The 17298-nt window shown below is 32.6% G+C and overlaps 1 protein-coding gene across 3 annotated transcripts in view; it reads left to right on the top strand.

The window, feature by feature from the left end:
• ECPAS (Ecm29 proteasome adaptor and scaffold) overlaps positions 1–17298 on the top strand; it is a 160539-nt gene that overhangs the window by 59334 nt on the left and 83907 nt on the right. For all 3 annotated transcript variants that reach the window (XM_051961107.1, XM_051961090.1, XM_051961097.1), the window contains exons 3-7: positions 1242–1358; positions 3334–3452; positions 5947–6096; positions 7638–7806; positions 12892–13031. In XM_051961107.1, coding sequence (XP_051817067.1) covers positions 1242–1358; positions 3334–3452; positions 5947–6096; positions 7638–7806; positions 12892–13031 — 695 coding nt within the window. The remainder of the gene's footprint in view (positions 1–1241; positions 1359–3333; positions 3453–5946; positions 6097–7637; positions 7807–12891; positions 13032–17298) is intronic.

Raw genomic sequence — 17298 nt, 5'->3', positions numbered from 1 at the left:
TGTGATTAAAATTAACACTGTGTCTTTTGAAATCTACATCTTAACATTTTTTTTATTTTATTTTTTATTTTATTTTAATATCTTTTTATTGATAGAACGCATGCCAGGGTAATTTTTTTACAGCATTATCCCTTGCATTCATTTCTGTTCCGATTTTTCCCCTCCCTCCCTCCACCCCTTCCCCCAGATGGCAAGCAGTCCTTTACATGTTGAATAGGTTACAGTATATCCTGGATACAATATATGTGTGCAGAACCGAACAGTTTTCTTATTGCACAGGGAGAATTGAATTCAGAAGGTATAAATAACCCTGGAAGAAAAACAAAATTGCAAGCAGTTTATATTCATTTCCCAGTGTTCTTTCTCTGGATGTAGCTGCTTTTGTCCTAGATCTTAATATTTGAAACATAGTGAAGACACTTAAGAGACTAGCCATGGAGAAATATTTGTGTATTAATAATTTTAAAAAATGTTATCTTTTGTCTATGATATGTCTGAATTTTGACTTATTCTCTAATATTGTAATGGTTTTTATTCAGTCTGAGCATTGGTATTTTATGTTACAAAGAGCACTGGATCTTGTACATAAGAAGGTCAGATCAGTTTTTGCTCACTCTGTGACTTAGTTTCCTAATTCATAGAATTGGTGATAACAACATTTGTACTTGCCTCATAAGGTTTTTGTGAGAAATTTATTTTTGAAATTATAAATTGCTGTGTAAGTTTAGGCTATTCTATCTAGATCAAGGTTTTCAAATTGCATGGAAACCAGCTAGGTTTTCTTGTGGTTATTAGTTTGGAAATTAAGATTAGGTTTAAGTTTGTGAATTTATTAAAATTTTACCTATGAGTTTATATAAGAATATTCTTTCCAAATCTAGTCCCATTTCTCTTCTGTTTCTAATAGTACCCTCCAAAATTGACCACATAGTTTATTTTGTTTTTCCCCCTTTCTTCTAAGTACCAAGGATGGTGACAGAATATAATTTTATAGATCTAAGTGTTGTTTTTGCTGTGGTCCAGAAAAGAAACCACACAGAAATGAAATAAAAATGTTAATCCTTACAAGTTTCATTCCTTATTTAAATACTGTTAAACTGGACTATTATTACTATTATTAGGTAGAAGTCCTCACACACTTAATTTAGTTGTTGATTGATGTGCAAACCAATTTTTTAAAGCCAAATTTATTGATGATGTAGTAGCTTAGAATTAGAGAAGTTTACTCTTCTTTACTCTAGGTCATGGAGTTATTGGTCCACTTGAATAAGCGTATAAAGAGCCGTCCAAAAATACAACTTCCAGTGGAGACTTTATTGGTTCAGTACCAGGATCCTGCTGCAGTTTCCTTTGTCACAGTGAGTAGCCTTCTTAAAATGTTCACTGACTCATAATGGTTTCTTAATATATTACAAAGTCTGAAGTTTGGGCTCAGTTTTTTTTTTTTAAGTTAAAATGTATAAGATACTTTTTCCCCCTTGAGGCAATTGGGGTTAAGTGATTTGCCCAGGGTCACACAGCTAGGAAGTGTTAAATGTCCGAGAACAGATTTGAACTCAGATTCTTCTGACTTCGTGGCTAATGCTCTATCCATTGCACCACTTAGCTGCCCCGATAGTTTGTTTTTAAGCAATACTCTAGTTTTTGATGAACACTTTCCCTGAGAGATTATCTTTAAGAAAATTCTGAGAGTAGGTCACTGTGGGGCATTTTAGAACAGAGAAGGGAATTGGAATAAACTATGTTGTAAGGTTTTGAATGACATATTAAAGTAAATTACTTTTTCTTAGCAAAAGAAAAAATATAGAAAGAATCTTAGAATATGAATATGCATATAAAATAGGTGACTGATAATAATGAAAAATAAGGGAAAAACAAGAAAGACACACTTTGATTTGAAATTATTTTTGTTTATATATCTTCCATCTTATCCTTTGGTATTTTAGGGGATTTTTGAAAAAACATCTCTTATTTAAATAAGGGCAAGTAAGCAAAAGCTTCCTAGTCAAGAAAAGCTTTTGATAATGAGATTCAGATCAAACTACTGTTCTCTGTTGAAAAGTTAACAATTTTCAGGGTATGTACATGGAAGCAATTTTGATACCATACAATTATGCCCATTCTCTTTAACAGATTTCTTTGTTATAGATGCCCTTTTTTCCAGTAAAGTCCAAGTATTAAGCATCATTCTTCTACATGTTTAGTCAGATAAACTGCTCAACTCTGATTGTATTACATATATATATATATATATATATATTTTTTTTTTTTGCTTTGAGTATTAGATATTATCAAAAAATTGTGTCAGTTGAATTTCTATAAATCATATGGTCATTTTTGACTTGCCCCTTTTCTTCACTTCCCACATCTAGTGTTTCACAAAGTTCTACTGACTCTATCTGGAATATTTTATCTATTTCTTTTTATTCCCATTACCACCATTCTAGTTCAGACTGTAACCCCAAATATGCTTCTAGTTTTTCTTTTCACCAGCCCACCCAACACATTTTGTCAAGTTCCTCTAAATATATTAAGTGTTTCCCTGCTGACCTGCCTTTTGAACTTTATTTCTCTTTGATGTACTATAAATTTCAGCCAAACTGTAATGCTTTGTTTTCCTCAAATAAGTTTTGATATTCCTCTTTTTTTTTTTTTAGGTACAATAAAGTATTTTTAAGATAAGCCTATTTACCTATTTTAGTTTTATATTGTAGAAATTGAACACATTTAGATCCAGTAATGAGTTCTTAAATATATTAGGAGCAAATTATGTATGAAAAATTGCTTGACTTGGAAGACTATGTAATTAACAAATAGCTAATGAATCTGTCTCAGTCTGTCTTTGCAAACAAGTTGTGCACAAACAGGATCTCCCAAAAGTCATGGTGCAGTTTAAAACTGAATTAACTTGGGGCACCTAGGTGGCGCAGTGGATAGAGCACCAGCCTTGAAATCAGAAGGACATTAAGTTCAAATTTGGCCTCAGACACTTAATAAAATCTGGCCTCAGACACTTCGTAGCTGTGACCCTAGGCAAGTCACTTAATTCTAATTGCCTCAGCAAAAACCAAAAAAAAACCCACAAAAAACTGAATTAATTTAAAGCCACGAGAGTGTCACATTGTAATTCTTCCTAGTTGTCCAATTTATGTTTTTCTTCAAATTTAATAGTTGACTTAAAATTAGAAGCAAAAATATTTAGGAAAAGGAATGTGATGCTATAAGTTTCCAAAAAAAATTAAATTAGAATTATTGCTGAAATTAGAAACATGTATTTTGATTAAAGTCAGATTTCATTTATTTTGATATTTGGTTTTTCCTTTTCCTTTACAGAATTTTACTATAATTTATGTTAAGATGGGCTATCCTCGCTTACCAGTGGAAAAACAGTGTGAACTTGCTCCTACACTTCTTACTGCAATGGAAGGGAAGCCTCAGCCTCAGCAGGATAGGTATGGTCTTTCTTGATTACTTCTGTCTGTAATAAATTAAAGTACTAACATTGATTTAAAATAAGAACTATGTATGTACATTTGGTTTCAGTTGGGAAAATCTGAAACCCTTATCTTTTTTAACCGTTTCCCAACTGTATATATATTCACTAACTTTTATTAACTCTTAATGTGATTTACAAAAATTCTGAAAGCCAATATAACCAGAAGTGTGCAAATTCAGCATTCTAATGATGTGTGTATTTTGAAGCATCTCATATATAATTGTAAAAATTATACATGTGGCATGATATCTCATCAACATATTAGTTCCTTATAAAACAGCTTATTTCTGAACATGGCACTTTTGAAATATAAAATATTGAGGACATTTTAAATGGAAGGGAATAAGTTCCTTTTTCATTGTCATTTATAGCTTTAAATTAGGTACATGAGTTGAAATTTAAAAAATTTATGCTTTCATCAAATCTTTCAGTAGAAAGTTGACTCATACAAGTCTTTAAAAGGAAATATTATATATGTAAATCATATGTAACAAGTAACAAATAGTCACCTTAAATATAGTCTTTATATTTATATTTCAGGTCTGTCAGAAACCATATGTAACAAAAGGGAAATCTCAATATCTGTCAATCTCAATATCTCTCTGTTTCTATCCTCTCATTTCTCTGTCATTGCCAGTGTGATTGATATAAAGGATGGAGAGCTGTTTCCCCAGTTAGCTAGATCCAACCAGTTTAATCCTACCTATATTAAAGGAATTTCTGACCCTGGGCAAGTTACCTAATTTCTCTTAACCCCAGACCACCTCCCTTCCTTAAGAGGAGTAGTTTGAAAAAAGACACTGTTCTGTATTAGAGGAAATTCCTTACTATCCTAGGAGCTCTTCACAATCTGTTTGGTAAATCATAAGACCATCAGCTAATAATCTATGCGTATCCATAAATGACCCAGGGGCTTTGTCATCCACTTCACCATTGAAGCCTTGGGATTTACAGGACTTTATTTCTGCTTTCCTGTTCTAAGCATTTCATATGCATTGTCTTTCTAACTTGAATGTATTATCTTTTGCCTTTGATTTTCTTTAGTTTTCTCAGTCTGGATCACTATGTTTGACATATATTGTAAACTCTCAGTATATATATTTTTAAATATTTTTTTATATTAATGAAATTTTTAAATATATTGATGAAATTAAATTTGATAAAAAATTGTTCATACATGTCCTTACATGTTAATATGTGTATGATATATGTGTCTCTGTATATACAGTTATAGTTACATATAATTTTTTGTATTCTTTATAGACATGATAAGCAATTGATTTTTAAATGTTATGATTTTTAATTTTTCAAAACTGAATATATATAACAACCTTTAACATTTTAAAAATAGAATACTTAATTTTTCTATGAAAAATTTAAATGAGAAAAGTATTTTGTCACATAGCTATCTGAAATTTAAAAAAAAAAAAAAACCTTTCAAATGTAACTTAAAAGGCATTAAAAACTGACCATATACCCCTGAATGCCCCTCTTCAGGTTATTTTAATTTTTATTATACTTTTAATTGCCTGATATTATCTTGTTTCATATGAATACTGCCAATCTTTTTTTAAAATTTTTTTTATTAAAGCTTTTTATTTACAAAGCATATGCATGGGTAATTTTTCCAACATTGACCCTTGCATGAAATTTTGTTGTAAATTTTCCCCTTCTTCTCCCCACTTCCTTCCCCTTCTGGCAGGTAGTCTGATACATGTTAAATATGTTGAAATACATGTTAGATCCAATATGTGTATACATATTTATACAGTTATCTGAATGTGCAAGAAAAATCAGATCAAGAAGGAAGAAAAAGAAAAATTAAGAAAGAAAATAAAATGCAAGCAAATAACAACAGAGAGAGTGAGAATGCTACATTGTATTCCACACTCTGTTCCCATGGTTCTCTCTGGATGTAGATGGTTCTCTTCATCACTGCAGAAGTGGAACTGATTTGAATCATCTCATTGTTGAAGAGGGCCATATCCTTCAGAACTGATCATCATATAGTCTTGTTGTTGCTGTGTATAATGATCTCCTGGTTCTGCTCATTTCACTTAGCATCAGTTCATGTAAGTCTCTCCAGGACTCTCTGAAATCATCCTGTTGGTCATTTCTTACAGAATAATAGTATTCCATAGCATTCATATACCATAATTTATTCAGCCATTCCCCAACTGATGTGCATCCACTCAGTTTCCAGTTTCCTGCCACTACAAAGAGGGCTGCCACAAACATTTTTGTACATATAGATCCCTTTCCCTCTTTTAAGATCTCTTTGAGATATAATCTTACTAGAAACACTGCTGGGTCAAAGGGTATGGAGTGCTGCCAATCTTTATGTTGCCATAATGGTCATCTCTTAATATTCTATTTGCTGCTTTGTATCTCATGTATTAAGTATTCAAAGTTATTTTTTTAAATAATGGTAGTAAAAATTATCTTTTCAGCTTGATGCATCTTCTAATACCAACCCTTTTTCACATGAAATACCCCGTTGAACCGTCTAAAGCAGCTTCTCCATTTAATCTTGCTGAGAAACCAAAGACTGTACAGCTGCTTTTGGACTTCATGCTGGATGTCCTCTTGATGCCTTATGGGTAAGTTGAAAACTTCCATCTCATTTTTTGTTGTTCCTCCTTTAAATATGGTTTTAAAGGAATAAATTGAACTATACCTATGTGCCTACATCTAGATAGCTCTGATTTCTCCCTTTTGAATTCCCAGTCCTTATACCTGAAACTCCAGCTCCATTGTTGTCTCAAACTCATTCTGTCCAAAGAAGAACTCGTTATATTCTTCATACTTATTTCAGGATTTATTATTTTTGTTGATATTCTTTCTGTTGGTTAAGCTTGATACACTTATAAGTCATCTTTGGCCTCTGTTTACTCCCATATCCATTCTCCACACTCTGTTGCTTTTTTTAATCATTCCTTCCGACATCATAATTTCCTTACACTACTTTCTTCATAGAGTCTATTAGCAAAGTACTTTTAAAACTGCAAAAGACTATATGAATTACAGTTGTTAAGAGAGTTGGAAATATTAATATTCTATTAATATTTAATAATAATGTTATGATAATGTCATATTACAAAAATATTTTGTACTTTATGTACAGGGTGACATCAAGTTACATGGCTGCCCTGAAAAATAAACTAAACAGCTTCTCTGTTTTGTGAAATATTTCTTTAGTGATATCATAATGCCATTTGGACTCTTAAGCATAAAATATTTAATATACCAAAGAAAGATAAATCCTCAGAATTTGATGCTTGAATCTAGAGATCATATTAAACCAGTGAACCAAGTTGATATTTAAAAGTACCTTGTTATTCTGTGGACAAACATACCAGGTATAAAGCTATCAAGAAGACAGCTATAGTTGTTTCTGTTTAGTCACATTCTTCATCAAAGCTCAGTGGAAAGAATTAGCACTTAAAGTAGTTTTGACATGCACTTTCAGAATGCTAAAATGGGCCATAGTAGATATGGAAAGTAAATGCTGATGACAGGTCTACGCCATTGGATTTATGGAATGGAATTGAAAGATTACCTCAAGATGAAACCTGTGAAACAATTGAGGTTCAAAAGTAACACCAAAAGTCTTTCAATAAACAACAGCACCTAAATAATTACAGAACAAATGATCAAATTGTGTATATTTGTTTATTGAAAGAGAAGGATTTCTGATGGTGATAATCTCTGTATTCAGGGATTTTATATTCTACTGAAATAGAAACATGAATAAGATTTGATAGAGATTGGTCCATACAGAACCTTCCTGGTTTGAATATTAATATTAGTACAAGGTTGACATGATACACAATGCCAATATCATTGAATTAAAATTGAAATTCTCTGTAATATCAAGGAACATTTCCTCCTCAGGCATAATATTAGTGTTTTTTAGGATAGGAATGGTTAAAAAAAAATACCTTTCCATTGGATTATTAATCATTATGTAATAAATTGAATGAAAAAGCAATACTATACATATTGGAATTATGGAAAAATTTTGCTATTCAGATTTTTTTTCTTTTTAATGGAATTTTGATTTCTTATGTACATTTTATTTCATTGAAATTAAGGACAAAGGTAATTTAACAAAACAGTTAAAATTCCATTCCCTTTTTAGATATGTGCTGAATGAATCCCAGAGTAGGCAGAATGTGCCCTCTGCACAGGGCTCCTCTTCCAGTGGTTCTGGAGGTTCTGGGATTCCGCAGCCACCTCCAGGGATGAGCTTTTATGCAGCAAAACGAGTCATTGGGGACAGTCCATGGACACCTGAACAGTTAGAGCAGGTATTGTGCAATTTGATATTGGGCTTTCTTTCTTTATGTACATATATACATATTTATATAGCATTGCTGTTCACTAACGTCTGCATTTTTTTTAAATCACTGCTAAAGTAATCATATATCTTAGATTATTTTTCTTTGCAAAGTCTAGTATAGGACAGATATCATGTAATAACCTTCCTTATAGAGAAGTACATTCATAAGAAATAGGCAGAATAGCCAGATACTTCTGTATTGAGAATAAATCTGGCTAGTGATATTAAAGAAATGTTCAGGAAGGATAAATGAAAAGCACTTAAATTTTACCCATTTGTAGATTTGTCTCCCACTTTTTCTATAGCATCTAAATAAGCCAAGAGATATTCCTTTTTATTAATGTTTGCATTTTTTAATTAACAAATATTTTTCCTTTGTGCCTCTTTCAGTCAAGAAAACTTTGTTTCTTTCAATAATGTAAGAGGAAAAAGAATTCTTTTATAAGAATATTATATTGATTGGAGTAGTTTTTTTTTTTTTTTAATAGAAGAAACAGGCTAAATTAAAAACTAAACAAGAAGCCATATTGTTTGGTTTAACTTATAGTTTTTTTCAACATTAAACCTTTATGATGAAAAGAAAAAAAGATGTTTGTTGGTTAAAGAATATCCTCTCCTGTCAATAACTTTGTATGGATGATTTATTTATTTATTTTTGTTTTATTTTATTTTTTATTATAGCTTTTTATTTACAAGTTATATGCATGGGTAATTTTACAGCATTGACAATTACTAAACCTTTTGTTCAGTTTTTCCCCTCCTTCCCCCCACCCTTTCCCCCAGATGGCAGGTTGACCAATACATGTTAAATATGTTAAAGTATAAATTAAATACAATATAAGTATACATGTCCAAACAGTTATTTTGCTATACAAAAAGAATCGGACTCTGTATAATTAGTGTATAATTAGCCTGTGAAGGAAATTAAAAATGCAGGTGGACAAAAATATAGGGATTGGGAATTCTATGTAATGGTTCTTAGTCATCTCCCAGAGTTCTTTCACTGAGTAAAGCTGGTTCAATTCATTACTGCTCCATTGAAACTGATTTGGTTCATCTCATTACTGGAGATGACCATGTCCATCAGAATTGATCATCATATAGTATTGTTGTTGAAGTATATGGTGATCTCCTGGTCCTACTCATTTCACTCAGCATCAGTTCATGTAAGTCTCTTCAGGCCTTTCTGAAGTCATCCTGTTGGTCATTTCTTACTGAACAATAATATTTGTATGGATGATTTATAATTATAAACTTCCTTTTCATGTAAATATATTGTATCATAGCTTTCTATTCTGCATTTGAGGGGAGAAAAAATTTTTCCAAGCATCTTTTTTAAGTTTTTATATTCTTTCTCTTCAAGGCCTTTGTCTTCTTCTAATAATGCATGTGAACTTTTTTCTCATTTATATGAAATCTGATTTAGTTGTTGATTCTATAAAGGGCTTAAGAAAGTGTCAAGTTTTATATAAGCCACTCAGCATTTTTAAACCACTGTGTGCCAAACCACTAAAACTTAAAAAGCACAGTCTCTGACTTCATGCAACCTACATTCTATTAGGAAGAGACAAATGTAAACAATTAGGTACATACAAGAGATACCTAGGATAGAAGACAGACCTTCTAAGAGGGGAATATTAACAGGGTTGGGGACCAGCACTGCAGGAGCTGGTATCAGAACTGAGTCTTTTTTTTTTTTCTGAGGCATTTGGAATTAAGTGACTTGCTCAGGGTCACACTGCTAGGAAGTATTAAGTGTTTGAAGCCAAATTTGAATTCAGGTCCTCCTGACTTCAGGGCTGGTGTTCTATCTATTGTGCCACCTAGCTGCCCCCAGAACTGAGTTTTGAAGGAATTCAGAGAAATTAAGTGATAGAAGTGTGGGCAGATACTGTGGGCATGGGGCATGGCCATTGCAAAGACAAGGAGATAAGAGGTGTGATATGTTTGAGGAAATGTAAGTAGGCCCCTATTCAACATGCATGAAGGAGAGCAAAATATAAGAAGTTTACAAGGCAGGGAGAGATTGAAGATGAAGAACTTTAAATGTCAAATTAGAAGTTAAACTTTTATCCTAGAGATAATAACTGGATAATCCTGGAATTCAGGAGAAGATAGCATGGTTAGCTTTGGAAAAATCATCTTGGCAGCTCAGTAGAAGGTAGAATGAAGTGAGGATGGATCTGAAGCAAACAGATTGTGTTAGTTTAGGCAAGATGTGTGATGAGAGTCTGAAAGCATGTGAATGGAGAGAAAGCAATGCTAGGATGTTTCATAACCTCTTTGATGAAGGCAAAAGTCTTTGTCACTACTTATGTTGCTTTTCCTTCCCTGGATCTTGCTGTCCCAGAATCCATTGAACTTAGTAATTAACAGGAATAGCTTTCCCTATGACCACTGCCACTGGTGGGAGTGGCTCTATTTGCTGCCTGGTCATCTCCTTCCCTGGTGTCTGAGCTGCCCTAGAACTTACATGGATGGGTAGGTGGTAAGAAATTATATACTTACTTTTTGCTTTTATTTTCTGTGCTCCTTGATTTCTTGAAGTCAAGATTTGAATAAGGTAGAAGTTACAAGAAGACTCTATTCTTTCTGATGAATTGGCTTTACTGTCTCCCTTGCCATTGCCTCTTAGGAAACTCTAGACCTTACCATTTATTTTGCTTCTGGAGTACTTGCCTTGGAGTACTCTGCCACTGTTTTTATATTATATATAATTTTTTTTTCAAAAAAATTTTTTATGGCTTTTTATTTACAATATATATGCATGGGTAATTTTTCAGCATTGACAATTGCAAAACCTTTTGTTCCAACTTTTCCCTTCCTTCCCCCCACCCCTTCCCCCAGATGGCAGGTTGACCAATACGTGTTAAATATGTTAAAGTATAAATTAAATGCAATATATGTATACATGTCCAAACAGTTATTTTGCTGCACAAAAAGAATTGAACTTTGAAATATTGTACAATTAGCATGTGAAGGAAATAAAAAAATGCAGGCAGACAAAAATAGAGGGATTGCAAATTCTATGTAGTGGTTCATAGTCATCTCCCAGAGTTCTTTTGCTCAGTGTAGCTGGTTCAATTCATTACTGCTGTATTGGAACTGATTTGGTTCTTCTCATTGTTGAAGATCTGTCACTGTTATATTAACTACTTAAGTAACCTAAGGTCCTTTGGTCTTGCCATACCCTTAGGACTTACAGGCCTTTCCATCTATGCTATGGCTGAATTTTATTTTTTGTTTTGTCTCCTCAATTAGCATATTAGCTCTTAGAAATCAAGAACTGCCTCGCTTTTTTTCCATTTTCTTTTTTTTTTAAGCACAGTGCTTGACATAGGATACATATTCAAAAAATGCTATTTCTTTTGTTTATTTAAGATAGAAATGACAAGATTTAATAAAGATTTAGGCGAGTTGAGTGAGGAATTGAGAATGATACAAAAGTTTCAAATTGGACTTAAATTTGAGTGGATAGTGATGCTTCCATGACAGGAGAGAAGGGTCAGTAGAGAGCAGATTATGGGAGAAAGAAGAATGAATTCTGTTTTGCAGAACTTGAGTATGAAATTCATTTTATAGGTCTAATTCAAGATGTTCTAAAAGCAGTTGGTGATATAGGAGTGTGACTTCAGAGAGCTATTAGTACTAGAAAAATAGATTTGGAAATCTGCCAAAAAATGATAACCAATGGGAATTATGAAATCACCAATTTAGAGGTTATGGAGAGAGAAGAGAAGACAACTAAGGTGGTACCTCTTTTGGGAGGTACACAAGTGGGTGTGACAGGAATGAAGAAGCAGCAGAAGAGATTGAAAGGAGTGAGTTTGGGCAGATAAGGGGAGAACCATAGCGCAGCAGAATTAGGGAAACATGGTAAGGTGATATTATTCAGGACAACAGAGGAACCAACAATGTGAAATGGTGTGGAAAGGTCAGGAAAAGATTGAGAATGAAAAAAGGACATTAGATTTGCTGAGGGAGAAAGAACACTGGTGACTTTGGTGAGGGCCTGATTTAAATTAGATAATATTAAAAATGTTCACTCTGAAAGAGTGAATCCAATCACAGTTTTATGATTTTTCTCTAGATCAGCAGCATGTGACAAGGAGTGAAGGAGGTTTGTTGTGAGCCATAATCAGCAATAGAACAGACAGGAAAGAGAGAGTGAAGGATAGTGTAAAGTTAAGTTTGTGCAGCAAAGGATGAACACAGAAAGGAAGAGAATATAGTCAGTGTAGAGCTTATGGCTTGAGAAAGAACAAAGATATATAGGGAATGGTGGTCACAGTGAGGAGAAAAATAAAATTAGGGCCTCTAAATCATAGAGAAAGATGGAATGATAGAAGAATATGATTAATTGAAGAACTTTTAGAAAAATTAATGTAGGAAAAAAATTCTCTATAAATTTAATTATAAAGAAATTTTTAGTTCACTGAAACTTTCTGAAAGTTGCCAGAAGTATTGTACTAGTTTTTATAGCTTATTACTTCAATGAAATTTTTATTATATCCAATAAGACTATAGATTTTACTCATTGAATGTATTACATTAAAATTTTACGTATGTTCACTAGAATGTAGTGTTTTCTCATTTTTTGTGTTAAAATATGGAATTGAAAACATTAGCTTAATAAAATGAAAACATTTCACATCTCATTTAAATTATTTAGTATTCTTTTAATTTTTATTTAATTAGTATAAAGATCAACATATGAATAAATACTGTTTCTTTTTTTTCCTGAGTTTTAAAACATTTTTATTTAAAATTTTTAGTTCCAAATTTTCTTTCTGTAATTTCTGTTTTGAATTTCAAGTTAAGTTTTTGTATCTCAGAACCTTTAGTTTTGATTAATATGGACTTAATCATATTTATTTTTTTTTCATACTATCCTCACCAATATATATCAGAGGTCTTACAGTTATGAGTATTCTTTTAGCTGGTAATGTGTCCTTAAAATGCATAAATGTAAATGAATTCTTTATTTTTTAAATCCTATTTTTTGTTTACACTTTCCAACTCTTATTTCTCTTTTTTTAATGTTTCTAAACAGTGCAAACTGGGTATCGTGAAATTTATAGAGGCTGAACAGGTGCCGGAACTCGAAGCTGTTATACACCTAGTGATTGCCTCTAGTGATACGCGCCACAGTGTAGCCACTGCAGCTGACTTAGAATTGAAGAGCAAGCAAAGGTAACAACTTACTAATCTTACAATTTTATACATGTGAAAGTAGCATAGGATTTTAAAAATATTATTAGGCAAAGGCTAAAAAACATACACTCACTGCTCATTTATGATGCAAAAATTTGATTTCTACAAATCTCAGAGAAAAAAACAATATTTAGACATACTCAAGAATGCAATGTACATGTAGTATTTTTAAAAATTCATATCTGCATTATGTCTTTTTTTTCTTATTCCAAGTAAAATTAGCTATATAGTAAAATTAGCAAAATGCAATTTTTAGTTACTTATTTTTAAAATTCAGATTGTGAGAATATTTAGATTAATTTCAACAAGAAGGACTAAACAGAGAACACTATACACTGTGATAGAAATTTGTTTGTTTATAAGCCAGAAATTAGTGCTACTATAGCCATTATCTGATTAGCTCCATGACTTTGGTTAAGTTAGTCAAGCTCAGTGTGACTGTTACTGGTCACAAAAGTGAGGGATTTGGGTCGTCTGATTTCCAAATTGTCTTCCAGCTCTAAATTCTCTCTAAGAATTAGATAAGATCTTAAACTTGGGAAAATGGAATTTAATAATAATAATAATTTAATAATTAAGGAAAGTTTTTGTTATAAAGTAGTATTCCTTTGATCATAGGGTACATATTCAAAAAATGCTATTTCTTTTGTTTGTTTAAGGTAGAAATGACAAGGTTTAATAAAGATTTAGGTGAATAGAATGATATGAAAGTTTTAAATTGGACTTAAACTTGAATGGATAGTGATGCTTTCATGACAGGAGAGAAGGGTTAGTAGAGGGCAGATTATGGAAGAAAGAAGAATGAATTCTGCTTTGGATATGTAGAACTTGAGTATGAAATTCATATTATAGGTCTAGTTCAAGATGTTCTAAAGGCAGTTGGTGATGTAGGGTTGTAGGTCCCTTTTCCTATCTACAAGTGATATAACATTAAGAGAAGCACTCCAGATGAGGGATTAGAGTAATATCAAGTGTTAAATTTATATGATGTGAGGATGGAAGAAGCAATATGAGAATTTCTTTTAAAATGCAAATATATTAATGTTGAAAGATATGAATTTTAGAATTACATTTATTGAACTTTTTGTTGAACCTAGGTATTTAATGTCACCAAAGGTTCTTTAAGAAATTTTTTATATTTAATCTATTTTTACCTGTAGTGTGAAATTACATTATGAAAAATACCAATTACCTCTAACATTTTTTGGAAGGAAAACAAGTTTAATTTTCCCTAATAAGCACTAAAGTTTCTAAACATTTTTATTCCTCCCTTTCAACTAAAGTATTCTATATCACGAGATTCCAATAGTTTATATAAATGTATTTCAAGTCCATCAGTGAACATTTATTAAGCATCTTCTATGTGGCAGGCATTATACGAAAGCTGGGGATACAGAAAGAAGTGGTAGATAGTCCTTATCCTTAAATAAAGTAAACTTGCAAACACACACACACACACACACACACACACACACACACACACACAATAAATAAGAAATAATTAACAAAAGGTAAGCACTAGAATTAAGATAAATTGGGAAAGGCTTCCTAATGAAAGTTTAGTTGCATCTTGGAAGCCAAGAAGGTTAGTCATCAGAGTAGAGGAGGGGAGAGCATTTCAGATGTGTGAGACGGAGAAAATGCCTGAAGCCTAGAAATGAAACATCTTGTTCATGGAATAGCCAGGAGTCCAGTGTCACTGAATTGAGGAGTACATATTAAGGACCAAGGTAAGAATTCTAGAATAGGAAGGAGCTAGTTTATAAATGGCTTTGCATGTTAAATGGAACATTTTGTAATTGTTCCTGGAAGCAATAGGGAACCACTAGTGTTTATTGGGGAAGAGGGAGGGAGGAAGTGATGTACTTGAGCCTGAACATTAAAAGAATCACTTTCATACTTAAGTGATTGACTGGAGTGGATAAATACTTGAGGCAGGCTGACCCACCAGTAGGCTATTACACTAATCCAGGCATGAGATGATAAGGGCTGATACCAGAATAGTGACAATGGAGAGAAGGGGGATTATAACAAGGATATTACAGAGATGAAATAACGAAAATGTTATAGAGGCTTTGGTGATATAAAGAGTTAGATAGTGAGGAATTTAGAATGACTCTCTGGTTGCTAACCTGGGAGACTGGGAGGTTGGTGTCCTCTTCAGAAAATGGGGAAGATAATGAAGTGGAGAGTTAAAGTGAAAGATAAAAAATTCTGTTTTGGCCATGTTGGGTTTACCGAACTTCTAGTTCAACATATCTGAAAGGCTATTAAGAGATATGAGATTGGAAAAGGTGAGGGAAGAATAAATAAATTCTAGAATCTTCTTCATAGAAATGGTAATTACATATCCATGAGATCAACAAGTGAAATAATATAGACAAATAAGAGAAGAACACCCAGGATAGAAGCCTTAGAGATACCTAGAGTTGGAAGATGTGATGTGGAGGAGGATCTTGCAAAGGAGAGAGATGGAGCTATCAATTAAGTAGGAGAACCAGGAGAGAATTGTGTCCTGAAAACCTAGAGAGAAGAAAGTATCAAGAAGGAGAGAGAGTGGTCAATCTTTTCAGAGACTGTAGGAAAGTCAAGGAGAATGAGGGTTGATAAAAGTCCATTGAATTTGGTGGAATGATAAGAACAGAAACTAGATTGAAAGGGATTACTACAACAGTGAGAGGAGAGAAAGTGTAGGTGTCCATTGTAGGCAAGCCTTTGGAGCAGATTAGCTACACAGGACAAAAGAGATATAGGACAATAGTGGGGATAGAAGGATATCCAGTAAGGGTTTTTTCAAAAGGGAGACGTGCATGTTTTTAGCCAGTAAGAAAGGAGCCAGTATAGGGAAAGACTGAAAGTAAGGGAAAGACTGAAAGTAAACGAAAGATTGAAGATGAATGAAGATAATAGAGAGTGCAATTCTGTTGTGGGAAACAGAAAGTCAGAAAGTATTTTATGGCCAACTAATTTTTGGTGATACTATTTGAAGTATATTCAGGTTTGGGATATATGAGAGCAAAGGACCCATAAACCTTTAGCCTGGCTAACATCTGGGTTATAGGCTTTAAAAACTCAACAAAAGAAAAACAATAGAAGCTGGAAGAAATATGAGTTGGTAATTAAAAGTCTTTGAAAAGAAGGAAGGGAAGCCAACAAGGTGCTCTAGTGCAAACTTTCTTAAACTGTGAGTTGCAACCCCATAATGAGTGTTGTAACTGAATATGAGCCATTGTAAAAATACAATTTATTAACAATAAATGTTTGTTTTATGTATACATATTTATATACCTGGAGTCATGTAAAAATTTATTGGGGTGAAAAAAGGGTTGTGAGTCAAAAAAGTCTAAGAAGCCCTTATCTAGAACAGCTGGGCAGTAGCCTTATTTCATATACCAAAGAAATGATTCAGTTTTTTTCTAGAGTCATTGATAGTTGATGAGAGAAAAGTTTCAACCAACTGTTGGAGTCAGATAGGAAAAATCCTTAAGAATGAAAGGAGAGTGAATGATGCAAAGGTGGTAGGAGGAAGAAGATTTGGGGCTTTTGATGGAAGAAATTCTCCTCAGCTTTGTATTCCTCACCTTGTAGAAGTGAAGAAGGAACCTAAGATACAATCCACAAAAAAGATAAAAGGAACCTTGGGCTAGGGTGTCATAACCTTATTTTCTTACAATTTATTTATAAGGTAGTTCCATGATAACATAATAATATATTCTTCAGTATCCATGAGAGCAATATAGTTAATGTACTTTTGGTATGAATGGCAAAAAAAATAAAACAGGAAAGTTTAATCTATAATTGAATATTTTTAAAAAGATTATCCCCAAAATATTGTACTTGGGTTCCAATTCCAAGAATTAACTTCCTTTATGGAGTCTTTTAAGTGGCATAGTTTGTAACATACTGATTCTATGAAATAATGGATCGTGTGCTGGTTAAATTACTGGATTTTTTTTTTTTATTCCATATGACCCCTCTGGTTAAAATAATACATCATCTAACTGTTTTTGATTAACTTTAAATCAAAAACGAAAGTGTTATTCAAAAAGAATGTTTAACCAGAGAATCTGATTTCTAGGCAGAAGAAAAGTTTCTTGAACTAGGAGAATACATGAACAATGAAGTATAAGGGTGAAGTATTGCTAAAGCATGAGTAAATACTTAAAACTTGACAGAATGTTTATACATAGATAGGAATGAAACACAAATAAATACTGTGGACATTTTTCCAGTGATCAAATTCTTT

The sequence above is a fragment of the Antechinus flavipes genome, chromosome 1 (assembly GCF_016432865.1).
Source record: "Antechinus flavipes isolate AdamAnt ecotype Samford, QLD, Australia chromosome 1, AdamAnt_v2, whole genome shotgun sequence".
NCBI classification, from domain to species: domain Eukaryota; kingdom Metazoa; phylum Chordata; class Mammalia; order Dasyuromorphia; family Dasyuridae; genus Antechinus; species Antechinus flavipes.
The sequence above is the reverse complement of the archived record's forward strand: the minus strand, read 5'-3'. Positions and strand labels throughout refer to the sequence as shown.